Source organism: Lactuca saligna, chromosome 6 (assembly GCF_052625555.1).
Source record: "Lactuca saligna cultivar CGN05327 chromosome 6, ASM5262555v1, whole genome shotgun sequence".
In the NCBI taxonomy this organism is placed as follows: domain Eukaryota; kingdom Viridiplantae; phylum Streptophyta; class Magnoliopsida; order Asterales; family Asteraceae; genus Lactuca; species Lactuca saligna.
In genome coordinates, this window is record NC_136422.1 from 16,219,005 (window position 1) to 16,238,397 (window position 19,393).

The following is a 19,393-nucleotide window of genomic DNA, read 5'->3' on the forward strand; positions in this document are numbered from 1 at the left end:
TAGGAATTTGAATCCAATTCAATTCAATATGCTCGTTTGGTTTTCAGGAAATAGAATTGGAATTAATTTGAATTAATTTCACATTCCGTTGGTTAGCAGGAAATGAAATCATTTTTTTGTTTGTTTTGCTTAATTTTACTTTGTTTTTTAAGTTATATGTAAACATATATATATAATATAAATTATTGAAATAGTAAAATTTTAATTTATTGATTGAACATTCATGCAAACATATTATGAAAATCATGTTAATAAACATCATAAGTTAAATTCATTCCACTTTGCATCATAATAACGTTACTAAAAAGCATATCAATATTTCGATACATCCCTATCGAAGATACCAAAAACTTACAAATCCAAAATATCAAGCAACATTCTAATAAACATCCCAAAAGAGCTTAAAAATCCAAAATATGAATTAACATCCTAATTAATAATACTACCCTTCCAAAATGTATATGACCTAAACTTCTCTATCGCCTTCTTCAATTTGCCAAAAATTTTGTACGTATATTGGATCACTTCTTATATTGGTCAAAGCTTTGAACTTCTCGACTTGACTTAATGAACTCATCTTTAAAATTTTCGGAGGGATTTTCTCACTCAATTCGTTAATCTTCATGTCAAATGTAATACATGGATTCAAATCTTTTGATATTTCTTTAAGACTTTCAGTAATCAAACCAACCACATTATGGAACACATCATCGGCACACCGTTTCCTCTTATTAGAGCGAACACTTGGTGAAGTTTCCTCATTTTGCACTGTTGTATTATGGCTAATTTCCTCGGATTCAAGTATGTCATCATCCGACTTTTGCATTTCTTCTTCTAAGTTCACATCTTGTTCCATCGCAATGAAATCTTTAGCTCTATTTTCCTTGAGCTTGGTCTTTTCCAAAAACAATGCAAAGATCTTCATAGTAACGAAAAGATTTGTGTTTTCATCTAGTCGCTTCTTTATGAACCTATTTACTAACATGATAATTTATATAAAAAAAAAAAAAACAAAACATTTCCATATAGTCACTTCATTATAAACTATAAAAATAAAAATATTATAACATCATATACATGTAGGTACACCTTCCAAACCGGATCCTCAACTAGGTTTGCTTCTTCATTGTTTGTCCATGTCTTATAATTTCTAAAGTAACTTGTCATACCTATATAAACATAACAAAAACCAATAGATAAGTATCACAACTAATTTTAGATACATTAATAATAGATAAGCAAAATGCCAATTGTCCAACATAACATTAAGCAAGCAATAATTCGTCCAACATAACGTTAAAAAAGCAACAATGTTCAACATAACGATAAGCAAACAATACAACAATTTGTCCAACATAGAGATACATCATAAACAGATAAACAAAATGCCAATTAAATTTGCCACGCACCTAGATGCAAACATGGACTCCGCTAAATTATCTCTAAGTATGGTCCATTCATTCAAAGTCCCTACAAAATTAATATTATGAACATCTTCAAGTCCAACATCTCCGGTTCCCTCGTCCCGATCACATTCATTATCAATAGAATCTACTTCCATTTCTTGTCTTATGAAGTGATGTAGTAGACAACATGCCATTATGATCTTATTTTTCATTTCAATTGGATAATACGAATTGTCCTTTAATATTCCCCATCTTCCCTTCAAAATGCCAAAACATCCTTCAATGACATTTCTTGCTGATGAATGTTTCACGTTAAAGAATTCATTTGCTATAGTTGGTTGGTGCCCATGATGCCATTCATTTAAGTGATACATTTTCCCTCTATATGGGGCTAGAAAACCCTCTCCATTTGTATATCCAACATCAACTAAATAATAACCTGCAAATAAGATTTATAGTTAATAACGTTTTATAAATAAGATTTATATATATATATATATATATATATATATATATATATATATATATATATATATATAAAAGATTTACATACTCGGTCTTGGAACTTTCAATCCATGCGGTCTAATAAGAGCATCCCGAAGAACTCTACCATCCGCAGCCGACCCCTCCCATCCCGGTAACACGTAGATAAACTGCATATCATGGGAACAAACCCCTAGAATGTTTGTTGCAATGTCATTTTTTATTGTTCTATATCTAGGCTTTTCTTCGGTTGGAACTAGACACTTTATATATGTTCCATCTAAAGCTCCTAAACAATTCTTAAACCATTTCCATCTATGATCGGTGGAGTTATTGGGAACAGGTTTGGGTCTCTTAAGCAAACGAGTATGCAATCGTATGACAACATTACAAACTCGACTAAAGTGCCTACTAATCGTTTCTCCCGAACAATGAAAGCGACTTATGATAACCCGATTCTTAACATTATGAGCAAGAATATGTAGAAACATGGAAACTTGTTCATCAATATCCATATTCTTACTTCGTTTTAGTCCTCCGAATGTTTCAAGCATATGACACAACTTTTTAAAGCACATTCGAGACATCATAATCTGTGATATAGACATGGTGTCACTCTCATAAACTATTTCATGCAGTATTAGGTATCAATCTATATTTGAAGAAATCTGCTTAATACGTCGTTTATCTATATGGTTTTTGGACATCATTAATAGGAGGAGTACAACAATGTGCAAAACCGCATTCCACCATTTCAAAATCAATGAATTTTGCCTTTGTCTACGATTATATGTTGTTAAACTAGGTTGGGACATTTTCCTGTGCATACAAATTCAGATCATGTTCAGAGTGTAAACAACACCATTTAATTTTAACAGTTGTTGATGTTAAAAGAAAAACAGATGAACAAATTTATTTTCACATTTGCTGCTGTTACAAGATGTTCTGATTGATTAATTAATAACACTTTGATTTTTAGGAAGATAAACAACATGGTTTTCATAGAAACAAGACTTTTGAATAAGCATAGATCTTCAAAGAAACAACTAGATAATCAATGTTACTGATAAAACTAAAAAGGAACAAGTTAGATTATCACTGGAATTGATTTTCAGGAAATCGAGAAGACAAGTATGAATCAACAGAAAACAATTTTAGATACATCTTTCAGGAAATCGATTTTCACTGAATAAATCTAGGTAATCGATTTTCCTGAAATCGACTTATCACAGCAAGAAACAGTGGGTAGAATCAAAAGAAATCAAGATTATGAGGGGGGGGGGAGAGCGCTAGAGAGAGACAACGAGAGAAATTAAGAATACGAGTTGTACACACACCTAACGAAGAGATGGAGAACGAGAATCCTGCAATTCGATTTTGATGGAGAAGAAGAAGCCTGATGGAGAACGAGAAGCCTGCAATTCGATTTTGATGAAAAATGGAGAAGACGAGCACTGAGATGTCGGCTGAGTCCGATTTTGAGGAATACATTCGGATATGGTTTTGTTTTTAGAAGGGTTTTGTTAAAATAAAGGGGGTATAATGGTAATAGTTCACTTTCCTAGATGCTATGGAATTATTTCCATCAGTTTTTTGAAGGAATGTAGTTTCCAACGGATGAAGGAATGTTTTCCTCATTTAGGATTCCCTTTCCTTCCTTAAGTTGAACCAAACATAGGAATTCGAGGGAATTGGAATCCTTTTCCCTCGAATTCAATCCTTTACTGCTAACCAAACGTACTCTTAACGTACATGGACATGCGGAGTCGGGACTATGAGCCACATACTCTAGGCGTATGAAGTCTACGTGGGGCATATGTAGCTAGATGCTAAAATCCTAATTTTAGGGCATGAGCCCTATTTAAGCACATTTATGACCTTTAGACCCTCACTCTTATCAGCCTCCATTGCCTTTGAATGTCCTTAAAAACCTAGTTGCCATTAAGAGTGATCTTTGAGCTAGAAGTGAATTTAGTGGCCTTTTTGGTGTGTTTGTAAGAAGGAGAAGTTGGTGAGCAAGCTTTGGATGTGGTTACGCTTCAAAATCCTGAATCTACATCATCCCTGGAAAATTTTGAAGGTAAAAAGCTCATACCTTGTTGATCCTTTTGATAGTTAGAATTAGGGTTTGTTTATAAGTTCACTTTTAGTCTATGGATTATCTTTTGTGAGTTTGGGCAACTCCAGAAGCTAGAAATGCTAGATCTTAGTCCATTTGGTATGTGAGAAGCATAAAAATGATATCTTGGTGGTTGATATCGAAGCGGAAAAAATCAGACCTAACATCGATGATTAAGAATAGATAAAATGAAGAAGTAAAAGGTAGAGGATGCTGGAGTTAATGGCGGTGAAACCACCTACCTGGGTTATAAACCTAACAACCACATCAATCGTCAACCTGCAACATTAATTTAGAGCAAAAACATCAACATGCATGTAACGACCCAATTTTGACGACCAAAATTTTCATTTTTGGTTAAGTGATTTGCACAACATTTGTATCAAAATATCAACCGATCATATCATTTAATAAAAGCATGTCTCGTATCTGAAAACCGAATCGTAAAAACATAATAATGTCAGAGTACAAATCCCACAATAACTCATAGTGCAGAAAACAAAGAGTGTGTGTATGATGTGCCGCTACCGCGCCAACTCCTTCCCCTTCGCTGAAGAGGTACCTGAAACCAAAACTGTAAACTGTAAGCACGAAGCTTAGTGAGTGCCCCTACCGTACCACAAACCATGAAATCACATAATATACATACTGCCGGGCAATTCTGGGGTGCCCGACCTACCCGGTACGGCCATTCTGGGGTGCCGACATACCCATGCGGCCATTATGGGGTGTCGTCCTACCCATGTCAAGCCATTCTAGGGTGCTGACCTACCCGTCGGTCCTAACAACTGACCCTCGAGGACTATTCCACCCCTTACTGCTACCGTCACATATATAATAACATAAACATACTATCAGACATATATGAGGTGTCCGAACTACCCTTCGGTCCTAACAACCAAACTTGGGGACTATTCCCCTCCTACTACCGCTATCACATATAACATATCATGCCATCATATAAACATATCAGCACATATTATCAGACATATCTGGGGTGTCTGACCTACCCTTCGGTCCTAACAACTGAACTCTACTACTATTACATATAACATATCATGCCAGCATATAACATATCAGGTAGTAGCAAACCTAGATGATATCACAAAGACAATCATCTAATCATACAACTCCTACTGGTGGGCCGACATTGTGGCCGTAGACCCACCGCTACTGGAAGGTAACTCACCTCGTTATAGCTGCTGATCTGTGCAGGAATCCTCTGACTGTTGCTGCTGCTGCTCCGGAAATCCTCCGGCTATAATTTCCACAAAACACTTAGTCATACAATGTTAACTGTTCTTATGGTAAAATGACCATTTTACCCCTGACCAAATCAAAGTCAAAGTCAACTTCTAGTTGACCTGACTCGCCGAGTCCCTATCCTTCCATTTGTCCTTATACCCGTCTCTACTCGTCCAGTTAGGCAATGACTTGACGAGTTTTCCTTCTAAATGAACATCGACTAAATCCTCATCCGACTCGCCGAGTTGTATGAATAACTCGACGAGTTCATCTTCAACTGATACACATGTCCTATCCTTAACTCGCCGAGTTGTACGAACAACTTGTCGAGTTCATCTTCATCCTTAAGAAGTTTGCCTTGGACTCGCCGAGTCCCATGAACTTCCAGAACAATGGTTTAGTCCAGAATGTTGGGTCACTCCCCGGGACCCCCCCCCCCCACCCCCTTAAACCTTTCCACACTCAACTGGGTCCTTATGACCCTCAACTGATATGGGACAGAAACCTTGGACTCGCCGAGTCCAAGAATGGACTTGTCTAGTTGGTCACATCCTCTCATTAAATCTTCGATTTCTGATGTACAACCCTTGATCAAAAGATAGATCTATGCTTCTACAATCGATCTAGCACATAAAGTTACAACCTTTACGTGCTTGCATGGGACTTTGAGCTCAAAAGGTCCTAATACAATTTCTTACAATGCATGGGGCCTTCTTTGAGTGCAAGAGCCACTCCTTTCTGCCTTGTAACCCCTCTAAGGGCCTAGATCTGAAACATCAACCCCTAACCATGCTTGCAATCATGGTTGGTGACCAAAATGGGATCTATCAAAAGAACAAACAAGGTATAGAATTTATACCTTCTGAAGACTGCAAATGATGCTCAAAATCGGATCCTTCCAACCTCCTCTTGATCCTTCAATCTCTTCCTTCATTCCTTGGGTCACAAAAGCACCAAAATCACTGTAAATGCCTTAGATTGCTTCAATAACAACTAGGGTTTGCTATGGGGGTCTTCTGGGAGCAAATGGGACGAAGGAGGCCAAGTTAAGGTGTTTAAATATGATGCAAACCCTCGGGTTAGGGTTTTTGTCCAAACAGGGCCTACTTGCCGAGTCTGAGATCCGACTCGTTGAGTCCACTGCTTAAACCCCGCGTCTCATCCAACTTCTACTTGGCGAGTTGGTCCTTCAACTCGCCAAGCCCAATGCCAAAATGCAAAAATATTAATAAAAGAATACGTACCAAGAACTAGGTGCTACAATGAATCTAGGGTTCCTGAGGGTGAAGCGGTGGGAAGCATCGAGAAGAGCAAGATAACTGGATAGAAGGAGAGAGACAACAAGGATATCTATGGAGTTAATGGGTGATAGAGGTGGTGGATAGCCCAGGTCAATTAAACTAACCCTATAAACAGTACCTGAACAGTGTACTATTCATTAGAGTGAACTTCTTTATTATATATATATATATATATATATATATATATATATATATATATATATATATTACAATTATAGAAAATGCAAAAAAATACCACAAGGGAAGAGACATTCTTGTTTACTGTAATACATTTATACATTAGCTTCAAGTATGAATGAAGCAGTCAAAAATAATTTATTCACATCTAATTTCTGGTTATCAATAATTAAAGAAAAAGAATTAGAACTCAAGAACCCAAGAATCAAGTTAACAAGAAAACAAGTCTCAATTAATCAAATACTCAAATACATATACTTGGAATGCAGAACATGTTTTGATTTTGGAATCATAAAAAATCACAAAAGAAAAAAATCAAATAGTCAAACAAAAATACGATATCAAGAATGTTGATTAAGATTACTTGATTTCAGGAGAATCGTTCGGGAGATTTGGTGTCTTGGCGACCCTAGAGAGAATGACGAGTTAGTTCTAATTGATTTAACCCATTAAACGCCCACTTTGATTTAAACCCATTTAAATATGTTTAAAAACCTAAAACGCATTGTATACAAGATGTGCTCATGTGTGCCTTACAAAGCATCAACGGAAAGTGTGCACATCCTACCACATAAATGAAATCGCATCGCATCGGATATTGGATTGCATTTTCTAGAAATCACGCAATATCCATTTTTTGAAACACATCACGCATCACATCGCCTGATGCATGCTTATTTAAGCCAAGAGAGAGAAGGTTTTCATCATTTCCCGTAATTCTTGATATACCTATACTGTTTCATAATTTATTGTAGATCCAACGATCTGTTTGACTTGATTTTTGGACATCAATTTCATAACATCCATATTTCATACCAACATATCATCTAATTGGTTTGTCCAAATCTGTCTCGGGGCCTGAGGCATCATTGCATATGTTTGTTGTTGGACAACAACCTTTTTTGTGATATTTCTTGGGTGTTGCTAATAAGACATCCTTAAATATCTTAATTTAAAGTCAAATATTGAAATTTGTGCATCTTTGGGCCGATTTCACTAAAACACTTGAAGAAATTACAATTTAGCCCATTGTAAAACACAAAATGGCAATTGATATTTATAAACTCTTGTTATATTTATTATTTTGGAAGTCTATAACAATTGATATTTATAAACTCTAATGTGGATTATACGTGTTGATATTTATAAACTCTTATTATATTTATTATTTTGGAAGTCTATAACAACTGATATTTATAAACTCTAATGTGTACTATTCTTGTTGATATTTATAAAGTCTTGTAAATTTCAATTAAACAACTACTAACCACGAGTTTGAATACCGCGTCTTTGATAATATCATTTTGACTAGATTAAATTGGTTATATTGAAACTTGTTTATAACCAACCACTAACCACTTGTTTAGAAAATTTTCTTATTTTATAAGACAATAACACAAAATTAACAGTAAACAAACCAAACTTAAGGTAAAAAAATATCTTCTAAATCTTATATCAGTTTTTGAAGTATATATATCATAATTCCGCCACCTTCTGCCACCTGTGGTCATGAGTGTCGAGAATGAGAAAGTGACATAAAGGATTTGAGATAGAAAGGGAGGGGAGAGATGGAGGCAGTGGTCGAACCCGATGGTCCGACAATAGCCTCCACAATAACCATCATCTATGGTGGTTTGTTCTTCCGATCAAACGATAAATCCGGCAAGTGAGAGTGTGGAAAGAGAGAGAGAGGATAGAGAGATGTAGGCAATGTTCGAATCCGGTAGTCTGACGTTAGTCGAATCTGGTGGTGGTGCGTTCATTCCAACAAGACGATGATGATTTTCCAATGAGCAGCAAATACGATTATTACTTGTTCCGACGATACAATGGGTAGAGAGATGTTCCGGCGAGTGAGAGGGTAGAAAGAGAGCTATGATCAATTTCTGAAGTTGATGTGCAATGGAGGCTATGACCGATGAGCAACAAAAAAAATCTTTTTACGGCGATACAGTGGGTAGAAAGATGTTCCGGCGAGTGAGATATATATATATATATATATATATATATATATATATATATATATATATAGAGAGAGAGAGAGAGAGAGAGAGAGAGAGAGAGCTATGATTGATTCTAAAGTTGAAGTGGAATGGAGGCTGACAAATAATTAGGGTTTTTAGTATTTATATGGAAAATGGATTGTGCTTTAAGGTTGGGCTAATACATAAGCTGCTAACATGTTTTTAATAAATTGGATTAGACACTCAATTTTTATAAAAGATAATTATTTTTAAATTAATCTTTATGTATAATTTTAGTTTATATTTTTTTTCTTATATGTGCAGTGGTTAGCAAAACATGTGGAGATCCAATAGAAATAATTCAAACGAAGGCATTGAGATCACTACGGTGACATCACCGTTTTCTACTTACCGGGCATAATATTTATCATGATATTATCACTTTTTTATCACTGTGTTACAATATGTTAACAAAAAAAATTTAAAACAACAATTTGGTGTTTGAGTTTTCGTGATGAATTAATGGAATGAGTGCAAAACATTGTATTCTCTCTTGATTATGTCATCGTGGAGATAATGATTTGAAAGGGTAACAAACTTTCGACTTTGTTTACAATTAATTACTAACTATTTGCCACTGAACTATTGAAACTGTTCACATTTTACCCTTATGATCGGTTGTTACCGGTCATAAGGGTAAAATATGAACAATTTCAATAGTTCAGTGGCAAATAAAGAATGAAAAAAGTTTAGTGACTAAATGTGCACAATTTTACCCTTATGATCGGTTGTTACCGGTCATAAGGGTAAAATGTGAACAGATTCAATAGTTTAGTGGCAAATAGAGGATGAAAAAAAGTTTTGTGACTAAATGTGTACAATATCGAAAGTTTGTTACTCTTTCAAGTCATTATCCCTGTCATCGTGATGAAAAGATCAAAGACAGATAGAAATAGTTTGGTGTCTTATATCATACTTATTTGTGATCGTGGTCGTGAATACGAAAGTAAAACAACAATTAAAATTTATGGTACCAAAAAAAATCAATTGTAACTTTCAATTGGTAGGTTCGTATATTAAACAATATGATGGTCGGACCCTAAGGGTGATATGTGATCAACACAATCATCTACCTACACAATATATGAAGGGACATGCTTTTGCTATGCGGTTGAAAGAACACTAGAAACAATTGGTGGCTGACTTGACAAATCAGAGTGTTACACTACATGACATACTCTCGATATTAAACGAGTGTGACGAGAATAATATTTCTACATTAAAAACCATATACAATGAACGTCTCAAGCTTTGCTCGTCACGGAGTTACGACAAAACTCCGATGCAGGTTAGTATATTCAACAAATACTATTTTAAATTTAATTTATATATTGAATTTTTATTAATTAGCGATATTTAAATGTAGATTCTAATGGAAAGTTTGAACGAGAAACATTTTGTTATAGAGTTCTCCATAAATAGTATTTCAATGAATTGGAAAATCTATTCTTCATTAATCCACGGTCGTTAAATATATGGAAAACATTTCAATACATTTGGATTATAGATGCAACATAAAAGACCAACAAATATCATATGCCTTTTGTTAAGATTGTTGGCACAACTTCAACCAACAAGACATTTAGCATAACTTTTGCCTGTTGGAACTTTATATATAAAGGAATTGCAAGTTGGCAATTTCCTTTGTATCCCACATTGGTGGGGGGAAGAAACTTTTGTGGGTTTATAAGCCTATTCCCTTGGTAAGCCTTCAAAGGCTTTAATGGATCAAAGGAATGGGCCAAGCCCACGCGTGCGCCTAGTCTAGCCTAGCCTAGCACTAGCCGATGCCGCGAGTGCGCGATTTAGGCGCACGACGCATTGGTCGCTCAGAGCTGAGGAACTTTTATTTTTGACGAGTTCGGGTCAAGCCGGTTTGACCGATCCGGTCAAATGGTTTACCGCCGTTGACTTCGTGGAGGCCAAGTCAGGGTATTCTAGAAGGATCAGGAAACAGCTTGCTTGGAGAGCAAGCTGTCTCCCTAGGGTTTCTGGGGCCGGCCTATGGGGGCCCATTTGATGCCTTCTAGGGTTACGATACCTATGAATATAGCTCCTTAGGAGCCATATAGATACTTACGAAAATCTGAAAGCTCTCCCTCTCTCTGCGGTTTTTTCTTCTAGTTTCCGAGTAGTCGGTTTGTGTTTGTCGATTTCCAGTGCTGTTGGAATATCGATCTAGCTGCATTAAATCCTGGGGTTTTACTCTATTGCTTACAGCCAATACAAGCAAAGTAAAAACCTTTAAGGATAGGAATCTGATCCGTGCAGTTGCTTCAAGATCAAGTCAGCAATCAACAGGTCGGTTTTACTTTTCTGTCTTGTGTTTAATTCGTCCAATAACAGGACAGTCTTCTTCTACCTTTCTTATAATCGGATCTAATCGAGAAGGATAGATCTGGTTTCTGGACGAAACTCGGTAATATAATAATAATAATTGGATCTATTATTCGCAACTAATCGACATATAATTCTCAATATTATTTGTCGGTTTCCTTGCGCGTCTATTAGTTTGATTAACAACAATCTTAAAGGTTTTTACTTCGCTTTGTGATCAATCAACAGACTAATGGACTCTACTGCTAGCCTCCATTTCATGAACCAAGAGTTTGCCAAACTTAACCAATTCGATGGTCAGAACTACACTCGTTGGGCCGAAAAGGTCAAGTTCATGCTTCATGTCTTGAAGCTCTCCTTTTTGTTGGACCCAAAACTGGCACCAATTCCTGATGATCCAATTCCAAAGGAAGGGGAATCTGTGGACCCAGCGGTCATTACAGAACTGGAAAAACAAAGGATTCTGCGTAGAGAATCCGAGGAATTGTGTGTGGGTCACATCAAGAATTCCCTATCTGATCGGCTCTATGATCTTTACTCGCCGGTCAAAGATCCTAAAGAGCTATGGAGTGCGTTGGAACTCAAGTATAAGGCACATGAAGAAGGTACTAATAAGTACCTTGTGTCCAAGTATCTTGAGCTTCAAATGGTTGATGACAAACCAATTATGGAGCAAGTGCATGAACTCCAAGTCATGGTCAACAAGTTGAACGTACTCACCATCTCTCTTCCAGAACTCTTTCAGGTTGGTGCGATAATCGCAAAACTGCCACCCTCGTGGAAAGATTTCTTTAAGAGAATGATGCACAAATCTGAGGACTACTCCTTGGATGATCTGATGAAACACCTCCGCATTGAGGAGGAAACTCGCATCAGGGACAAGCGAGGTAAAGTTGGACAGAGTGTGCATCATTTGTCAGGTGGGAGTTCTAGCCACAAAGGCAAATCTGGGGGACAGAACAAGAAGAATTTTGGGCCCAAGAAACAAAGCTTCAAGAAATCGGGTCATCAAAATCCTAACTCAAAGCCAAAAAGGGCCGGTCCTTGCCACGTCTGCGGAGAGATTGGGCACTATGCGAGAGAATGCAAAGATCGCAAATCCATACCGGTCACACATGCAGTCGAGAAGGTAACTGACATGGTGGCTAGTGTGAACCTTGGAGAGATTTTCATGATCTCCTCTCTTACTCGAGCAATCTGTGCTCGAGGTTAGTTCGTGGACACTGGAGCCACTGTGTATGTTTGTGGTCAACGAGAGAGCTTTCGCACCTACCAACCCATGCCTCATGGGACGGTTGTCGTCTGTGCTGATGGCCATAGAGCTGAAGTTCTAGGAAGGGGTGATGTTCGGTTGAAGTTCACACGTGGTGAATGGGTGACTCTTCGAGATGTTCTTCATGTTCCTACTATCTCGAAGGGTCTGGTTTCTGCGGACAAGTTTGACAAGGGTGGGTTCCAGATGGTGCTTGAGAAAGGCAAAATTGTGATCACTAAAGGCAGAAGATATGTTAGGAGGGCTAGCAATATTTCGGGAATGTATCGTTTATGTCTTAGTGATGAGGGTAATATGAGTGGTCCTAGTGTTGAGAGTGGTGTTGCTAGTGTGTCGAGTGTTGGATATGATGTAATTGATGGATTGGTTGCTAATGTGAATGAAGTGAACTTTTCTTGTTATATTGTTTGTTCAATTTCTTTATGGCATAAACGTTTAGCTCACACTAATGTTAAAAACATTGAAAAAATGCAAACTAAAGGTATGTTAAAATATGACTCAAAAGATTTTGAAAAATGTGAAACATGTGTAAAATCAAAGTTCACTAAGAAACCATTTCCATCAATTAACAGAAACACATCTTTACTTGAGTTGATTCATTCTGATATATGTGAGTTAAATGGAATCCTTACTCGAGGAGGAAAAAGGTATTTCATCACATTTTGTGATGACTTCAGTAGATATCTACATGTTTATTTGCTGAGATCAAAAGATGAAGCTTTTGATGCATTTAAACGATATAAGGCTGAGGTAAAAAATCAACTTGAAAGACACATCAAAATTCTTCGCTCGGACAGAGGCGGAGAATATTTCAACCAAGAGTTTGACACATTCTGCGAAGAGAATGGAATCAAACATGAGAGAACATCACCATACACCCCTCAACAGAATGGTTTGGCTGAAAGGAAGAACCGAACTCTTTGTGAGATGGTCAACTGTATGTTGAACCAATCGGGTCAACCAAACAATCCGTGGGGGGAAGCACTATTAACTGCTTGTTATGTTCATAACAGGATCACTAGTCGTGTGATTCCTACGAGCCCTTATGAGTTGTGGAAAGGTAGAAAGCCTGACCTAGAGTATTTGAAAGTGTGGGGGTGTGTTGCTTATTATCGGACTTCCGATCCTAAGCGAACCAAATTGGGAGCACGAGCTAATAAGAGTATATTTATTGGATATGCTCAAAATAGCAAGGCTTACCGATTACTAGATATTGATTTTGGTGTCGTTGTGGAATCCAGAGATGTGGAATTCTTTGAGGACAAGTTTTCTAAGGATGAAGAAAACTCTAATCATACAACACTTACAAGTACCTCTCGAGAAATACTCGCACCTCCTCCTAGTGTGGAGGAACCAAGGAGAAGTACTAGGGCTAGAATTGAGAAAACCTTTGGAGATGATTTCTATTCTTATTTGGTCGAAGGAACACAAAAGAAAGTGACGAGAGAGGTCATCTTTTCAATTAATTTGGATGATGATCCTAAGACCTTTACTGAAGCCATGACGTCTCGGGATGCTCCTCTGTGGAAGGAAGCAATCAATGACGAAATGGATTCAATTATGGGTAATGGAACTTGGGAGTTAGCTGATCTACCCAAGGGGAGAAGACCCATAGAATCCAAATGGATATTCAAGAAGAAATATCATCCTGATAGATCCATATCTACTTATAAAGCAATGTTGGTTGCAAAGGGCTATAGGCAGTGAGAAGGGATCGATTATTTTGATACCTATGCCCTAGTTGCTAGAATTAGTTCAATTAGAACTCTCATAGCAATATCAGCTTTGAAGGGATTGTATATTCATCAAATGGATGTGAAGACAGCCTTTCTGAATGGTTATCTCAAAGAGGAGATTTACCTGGAGCAACCTGAAGCTTTCGTAATACCTGGACAAGAAAACAAAGTATGTAGACTTGTTAAGTCTTTGTACGGGTAGAAACAAGGTCCTAAACAGTGGCATGAGAGATTTGACACCACTGTGACTGCCTTTGGTTTTCAGTACAATAGTGTTGACAGATGTATTTACTCTAAACATACATCTGATTACATAGTAGTTATATGTCTTTATGTTGATGATATGTTGATCATTGGCACTCACCTAGAAGGTATTCTTGAGACGAAGAAATACCTATCCTCGAACTTTAAGATGAAAGATCTTGGAGAAGTAGATACTATTCTTGGTATCAAGGTGAAGAGGACAGGTGGTCATATTTCTCTGAGTCAATCTCATTACATAGAGAAAATTCTGACAAAGTTTCAACATTTGAACATTAACGAATTTAACACTCCTTTTGATTCAAGTGTGAAACTTAAGGTGAATTCTGGTCGAGCTGTGGCCTAACTAGAATATGCTAGTGCAGTTGGGAGCATGATGTATGCTACTCACTGCACGCGACCTGACATCGCATTCGTTGTAAGCAAGTTGAGTCAGTATACAGTTAATCCAAAGACGGAGCACTGGAAAGCAGTGGGTAGAGTACTAGGATACCTGAAAAGGACAAGTACTTTTGAATTGACATATTCGTCATCTAATGGAATACTTGAAGGTTATTCTGATGCCAGCTGGATTGATCACACCAGTGATTCAAAGTCCACAAGTGGTTGGATTTATACTCTAGCTGGTGGTGCTATTTCTTGGGCGAGCAAGAAACAGACGTGCATAGCTCATTCAACGATGGAAGCTGAGCTAATTGCCTTAGCAGCAGCAGGCAAAGAGGCAGAGTGGATTCAAGATCTACTTATGGATATACGTTTGTGGAATATTCCGATGCCTTCAATACCCATGTACTGTGACAGTGAGGCCACACTGTCTAAAGTATATAATGCGGTATATAATGGGAAGTCAAGACATGTAGGTCTGCATCACAATTTTGTGAGACAACTAATTGAAAGTGGTACCATCAAGGTTGTCTATGTCAAGACAAGTAGGAACTTGGCAGATCCGTTTACCAAACCTCTGACGAGAGATTTGGTTACATCTACCACGAGAGTCATGGGTCTAAAACCACAATAGAATCGTTTAGTGATGGAAACCCAACTTGACATTAGTGCTCCTAATTTTCAAGTTTAAAGGGTAACAACGAAATCACTAACGATAGAAGGTACTATCATTCATGATAGATCCATGTCAGGTAGGATAGTGCATCGTTGCCGAGAATGAGGTTGAGTTACGACTCTTAACGTAGTTTTGGAGACATCTAAGCAACGAAGATGTTGTAAAACTATGCCTATATGATCTAGAGGTGGTGCCGCCTCAAGTGAAGATTAGTGGTTTATCTTCTAAAGGGTCATGAAAAGGATTTATAGCGCATGGCCATAATAGCGCTCAGGGAGAACACAAATATGACTTGTGGTGTGTGGGGGTAAACTGGAGAGGTCATTGAGGTTGATGGTTTAAACCTATAAGGATACCATCGAATCGGTCTCTTCTTGTTTGTTCTCATTAAACTAGGGTTTAATCTTCGTGACACCCAAGTGACATCATCTGTCTGAGTGAAAGGAAACTTACCAACTTGGTGGGGGATTGTTAGAACTTTATATATAAAGGAATTGCAAGTTGGCAATTTCCTTTGTATCCCACATTGGTGGGGGGAAGAAACTTTTGTGGGTTTATAAGCCTATTCCCTTGGTAAGCCTTCAAAGGCTTTAGTGGATCAAAGGAATGGGCCAAGCCCACGCGCGCGCCTAGCCTAGCCTAGCACTAGCCGACGCCGCGAGTGCGCGAAATGGCGCGATTTAGGCGCACTTTGCACTTCGCACGACGCATCGGTCGCAGGGTATTCTAGAAGGATCAGGAAACAGCTTGCTTGGAGAGCAAGCTGTCGCCCTAGGGTTTCTGGGGCCCGTTTGATGCCTTCTAGGATTACGATACCTATAAATATAGCTCCCTAGGAGCCATATGGATACTTACAAAAATCTGAAAGCTCTCCCTCTCTCTGCGGTTTTTTCTTCTAGTTTCCGAGTAGTCGCTTTGTGTTTTTCGATTTCCAGTGCTGTTGGAATATCGATCTAGCTGCATTAAATCCTGGGGTTTTACTCTGTTACTTACAACCAATACAAGCAAAGTAAAAACCTTTAAGGACAGGAATCTGATCCGTGCAGTTGCTTCAAGATCAAGTCAGCAATCAACATGTCGGTTTTACTTTTCTGTCTTGTGTTTAATTCGTCCAATAACAGGACAGTCTTCTTCTACCTTTCTTATAATCGGATCTAATCGAGAAGGATAGATCTGGTTTCCAGACGAAACTCGGTAATATAATAATAATAATTGGATCTATTATTCGCAACTAATCGACATATAATTCTCAATATTATTTGTCGGTTTCCTTGCGCGTCTATTAGTTTGATTAACAACATTGCCTTCATCATTAATGAAAAGTAGGAGAACTATAGTTAGGTATTAACGTGTCTAAAATCCACACTAGACAAGTGTATCCACCTATGCATTAGAGCGACAGACAGGGAATTAGCATTGATGAACGCATGTCAACAAGTTTTCCTGGTGCCACTCGGTTACTTTGTAGATGCCACATTGCTGAGAATATTAGAAAGTGTTGGAGGAGTAGATTTAGGTTGGAATATGAGTGGAAATCCTTTCGTCTAATGTGGACTATACTTGTTGACTCTCCAACGTGGATATTGTACACTGAAAACTACAAAACACTCCAATCGATGTTGACTAAATATCAAGGTACAACTCTCTTTATTTTATAACTAATTATCTATGATTTTAGATTTTTTTATACATAAAAAACGTATGTGTCTGTGCGTGTGTGTGTGTGTGTGTGTGTGTGTATATATATAGATGTGTGTGTGTGTGTATATACACACACACATTATTTATGTATAAAAAATCTAAAATCATAGATAATTAGTTATAAAATAAAGAGACTTGTACATTGATTATATATATATATATATATATATATATATATATATATATATATATAAGTTCAGATTTTTTAAATTACCTGGATGAATTTTGGTTAAACAAATATAAGAAAATGTTTGTCTTAGGATTGATCAACATCTCCACTTTGGACAACAAACTACAAACATAGTTGAGAGCGCACATTTAGCACTTGAAGAAATACTTGGATGACACAAATTCTTCTCTTGATAAACTTATTGGTTGTCTTGATCGATTTGTGAGGTATCAGCTTACGTCGATATATGATAGTCTTGAAAAGAGCAAAATTGTCTCTAAACGGGAACAAGACTTGTCATGTTTTAGAATATTACATGGTTTTGTGTCACATGAAGCTCTCAGTAAACTAGTTGGGGAACTTCATCGGTTGAGTGAAAATCAAATTGACTCTTCAAACTGTGGTTGTAAACTACATCTTAGTTGTGGCTTACCATGTCCATGCATGTTATCGGTTTACTTGAACTTAGGTGAGTATATTCAACAAATAATTTTTAAATTTAATTAATATATTGAATTTTTATATAATAATGGTATTTTAATACAAGTGAGTATATTCTTTTGGATTCAATAGATATATTCAGGAGAAAACTTGATTTACCAGAGTCAGCTTCTGTAACAAATAATGATAGTCGTTATGAGGATGATTTAGAAATGATTAAAGAAAACTTCTATTAGCAGAAAGAAGTAGGGAAAAAAGTATGATATGAAAGCTAAGAGATATGCTCCTACCAAGTAAAACATGTATTAAGGAACTCGCAGTTCAAAAAAAATACCTTGACCAGGCTTGAGAAACAACAACAAAAATGGGTTGATTCTACAAATCAAGCTCCCAGAAGACGTAGCAATTTAACCACATCGAAATATAATGGACTAGATCTAACACGGATGGACAAGGAACTGGCTAGACATAGTTCATATGTAACTACAATTCCAAACTTGAATGATGCAATTCCAGACTTGAATGAAATTCCGGATTTGAACCAAGATCCTCAACCATACTACATTCATCCATTAACGGATGAAATTCCACACATGTTTCATCCATACGTCTTACATATACAAAATGTTGAAGGTGATGGAAATTGTTGATTTCGAGCAATATCTGTTTGTCTTGGGTATGGCGAAAATCAATGGCTATACGTTAAAAAAACAACTGGTATACGAATTATAGAGTGCATTCGATGCATACGCTACGGTTTTCACAAATGGAATTCATGAACTGTGGACTTCATTGTATTTCTTTGGATCTCGTGCACCAAAGAAACATCGAATGCTTAGTATTCTAATTGCCAACAGGTTTGGTGTGATCCTTACTTTCTTAACCGAGCATGGTTACCTAACTTTCTTTCCTCTTTGGAAAGGTCCGGAAGAATTTTTGTACCCTTAGATTATTACGATTTCACTTGTACATGGTAATCATTATGTTATGGTACAACTAAAAGAAGATTGTTTGATGCCTACCATTTCGGTCTTATTGGATCCGCCACAGAGCCCTGTGTGCAGCTGGATGGGAAACGATGTTTATGTCACGTCTATAATTTTACAGACAATTGAAACCTCGTAATCGTGGATTTATAACTATAGAAGATTGTTAAAGAATATTATTTGTGTCTAGTATTTGAAGAATTGTTAAATTAGATGATTATCGAATGATTAAAGTTTGTCTCACATTTTTATGTTTATGTATTTATTTGTTTTTAATTATTAGATAATATCATTTAAAATAAAAAGTTAATAAAAATGATTATTTAGAAATAACAAACAATAATTATCTACTTATACAATAATTAGATTATAAATTTAATAAAAATGATTAAACACTCGTAGTCTATTATAAGCATATACTTAAATTAATTAGAACAAACTTTATAAATATATTTATTAATAGTGTTTGTTATTTTTATAGTATCAAAAAACAAAAAGTTGTTCCAATAGAGAAAAGAAAGCACATGTACATAAGATTAAAAAAATTATGTTTGTTAATAAAAGTTAATAAAAATAGTTATTTAGAAATAACAAATAATAATCTAGATAATCATTATATAATTATTATGGGTTGTCTATTTAGCATACGCATAGGCTATCTATACCCCCTTTTA

General features: G+C 36.6%; 1 protein-coding gene and 1 pseudogene across 1 annotated transcript; one reads left to right on the forward strand and one right to left on the reverse strand.

Annotated features, from left to right (window-relative positions):
• Nucleotides 1–466: 466 nt before the first annotated feature.
• LOC145002332 (uncharacterized) lies at nucleotides 467–2,704 on the reverse strand (annotated as a pseudogene).
• Nucleotides 2,705–11,324: 8,620 nt separating this feature from the next.
• LOC145002333 (uncharacterized) lies at nucleotides 11,325–12,305 on the forward strand. The gene has a single exon (XM_078961628.1). The coding sequence runs from the start codon at nucleotides 11,325–11,327 to the stop codon at nucleotides 12,303–12,305; it is 981 nt and encodes a 326-aa protein (XP_078817754.1).
• The last annotated feature ends 7,088 nt before the right edge of the window (nucleotides 12,306–19,393 follow it).

What these genes read in the sequence shown, in the direction of transcription:
- LOC145002333 (XM_078961628.1), top strand. Translation starts at nt 11,325, where the DNA reads ATGGACTCTACTGCTAGCCTCCATTTCATGAACCAAGAGTTTGCCAAA.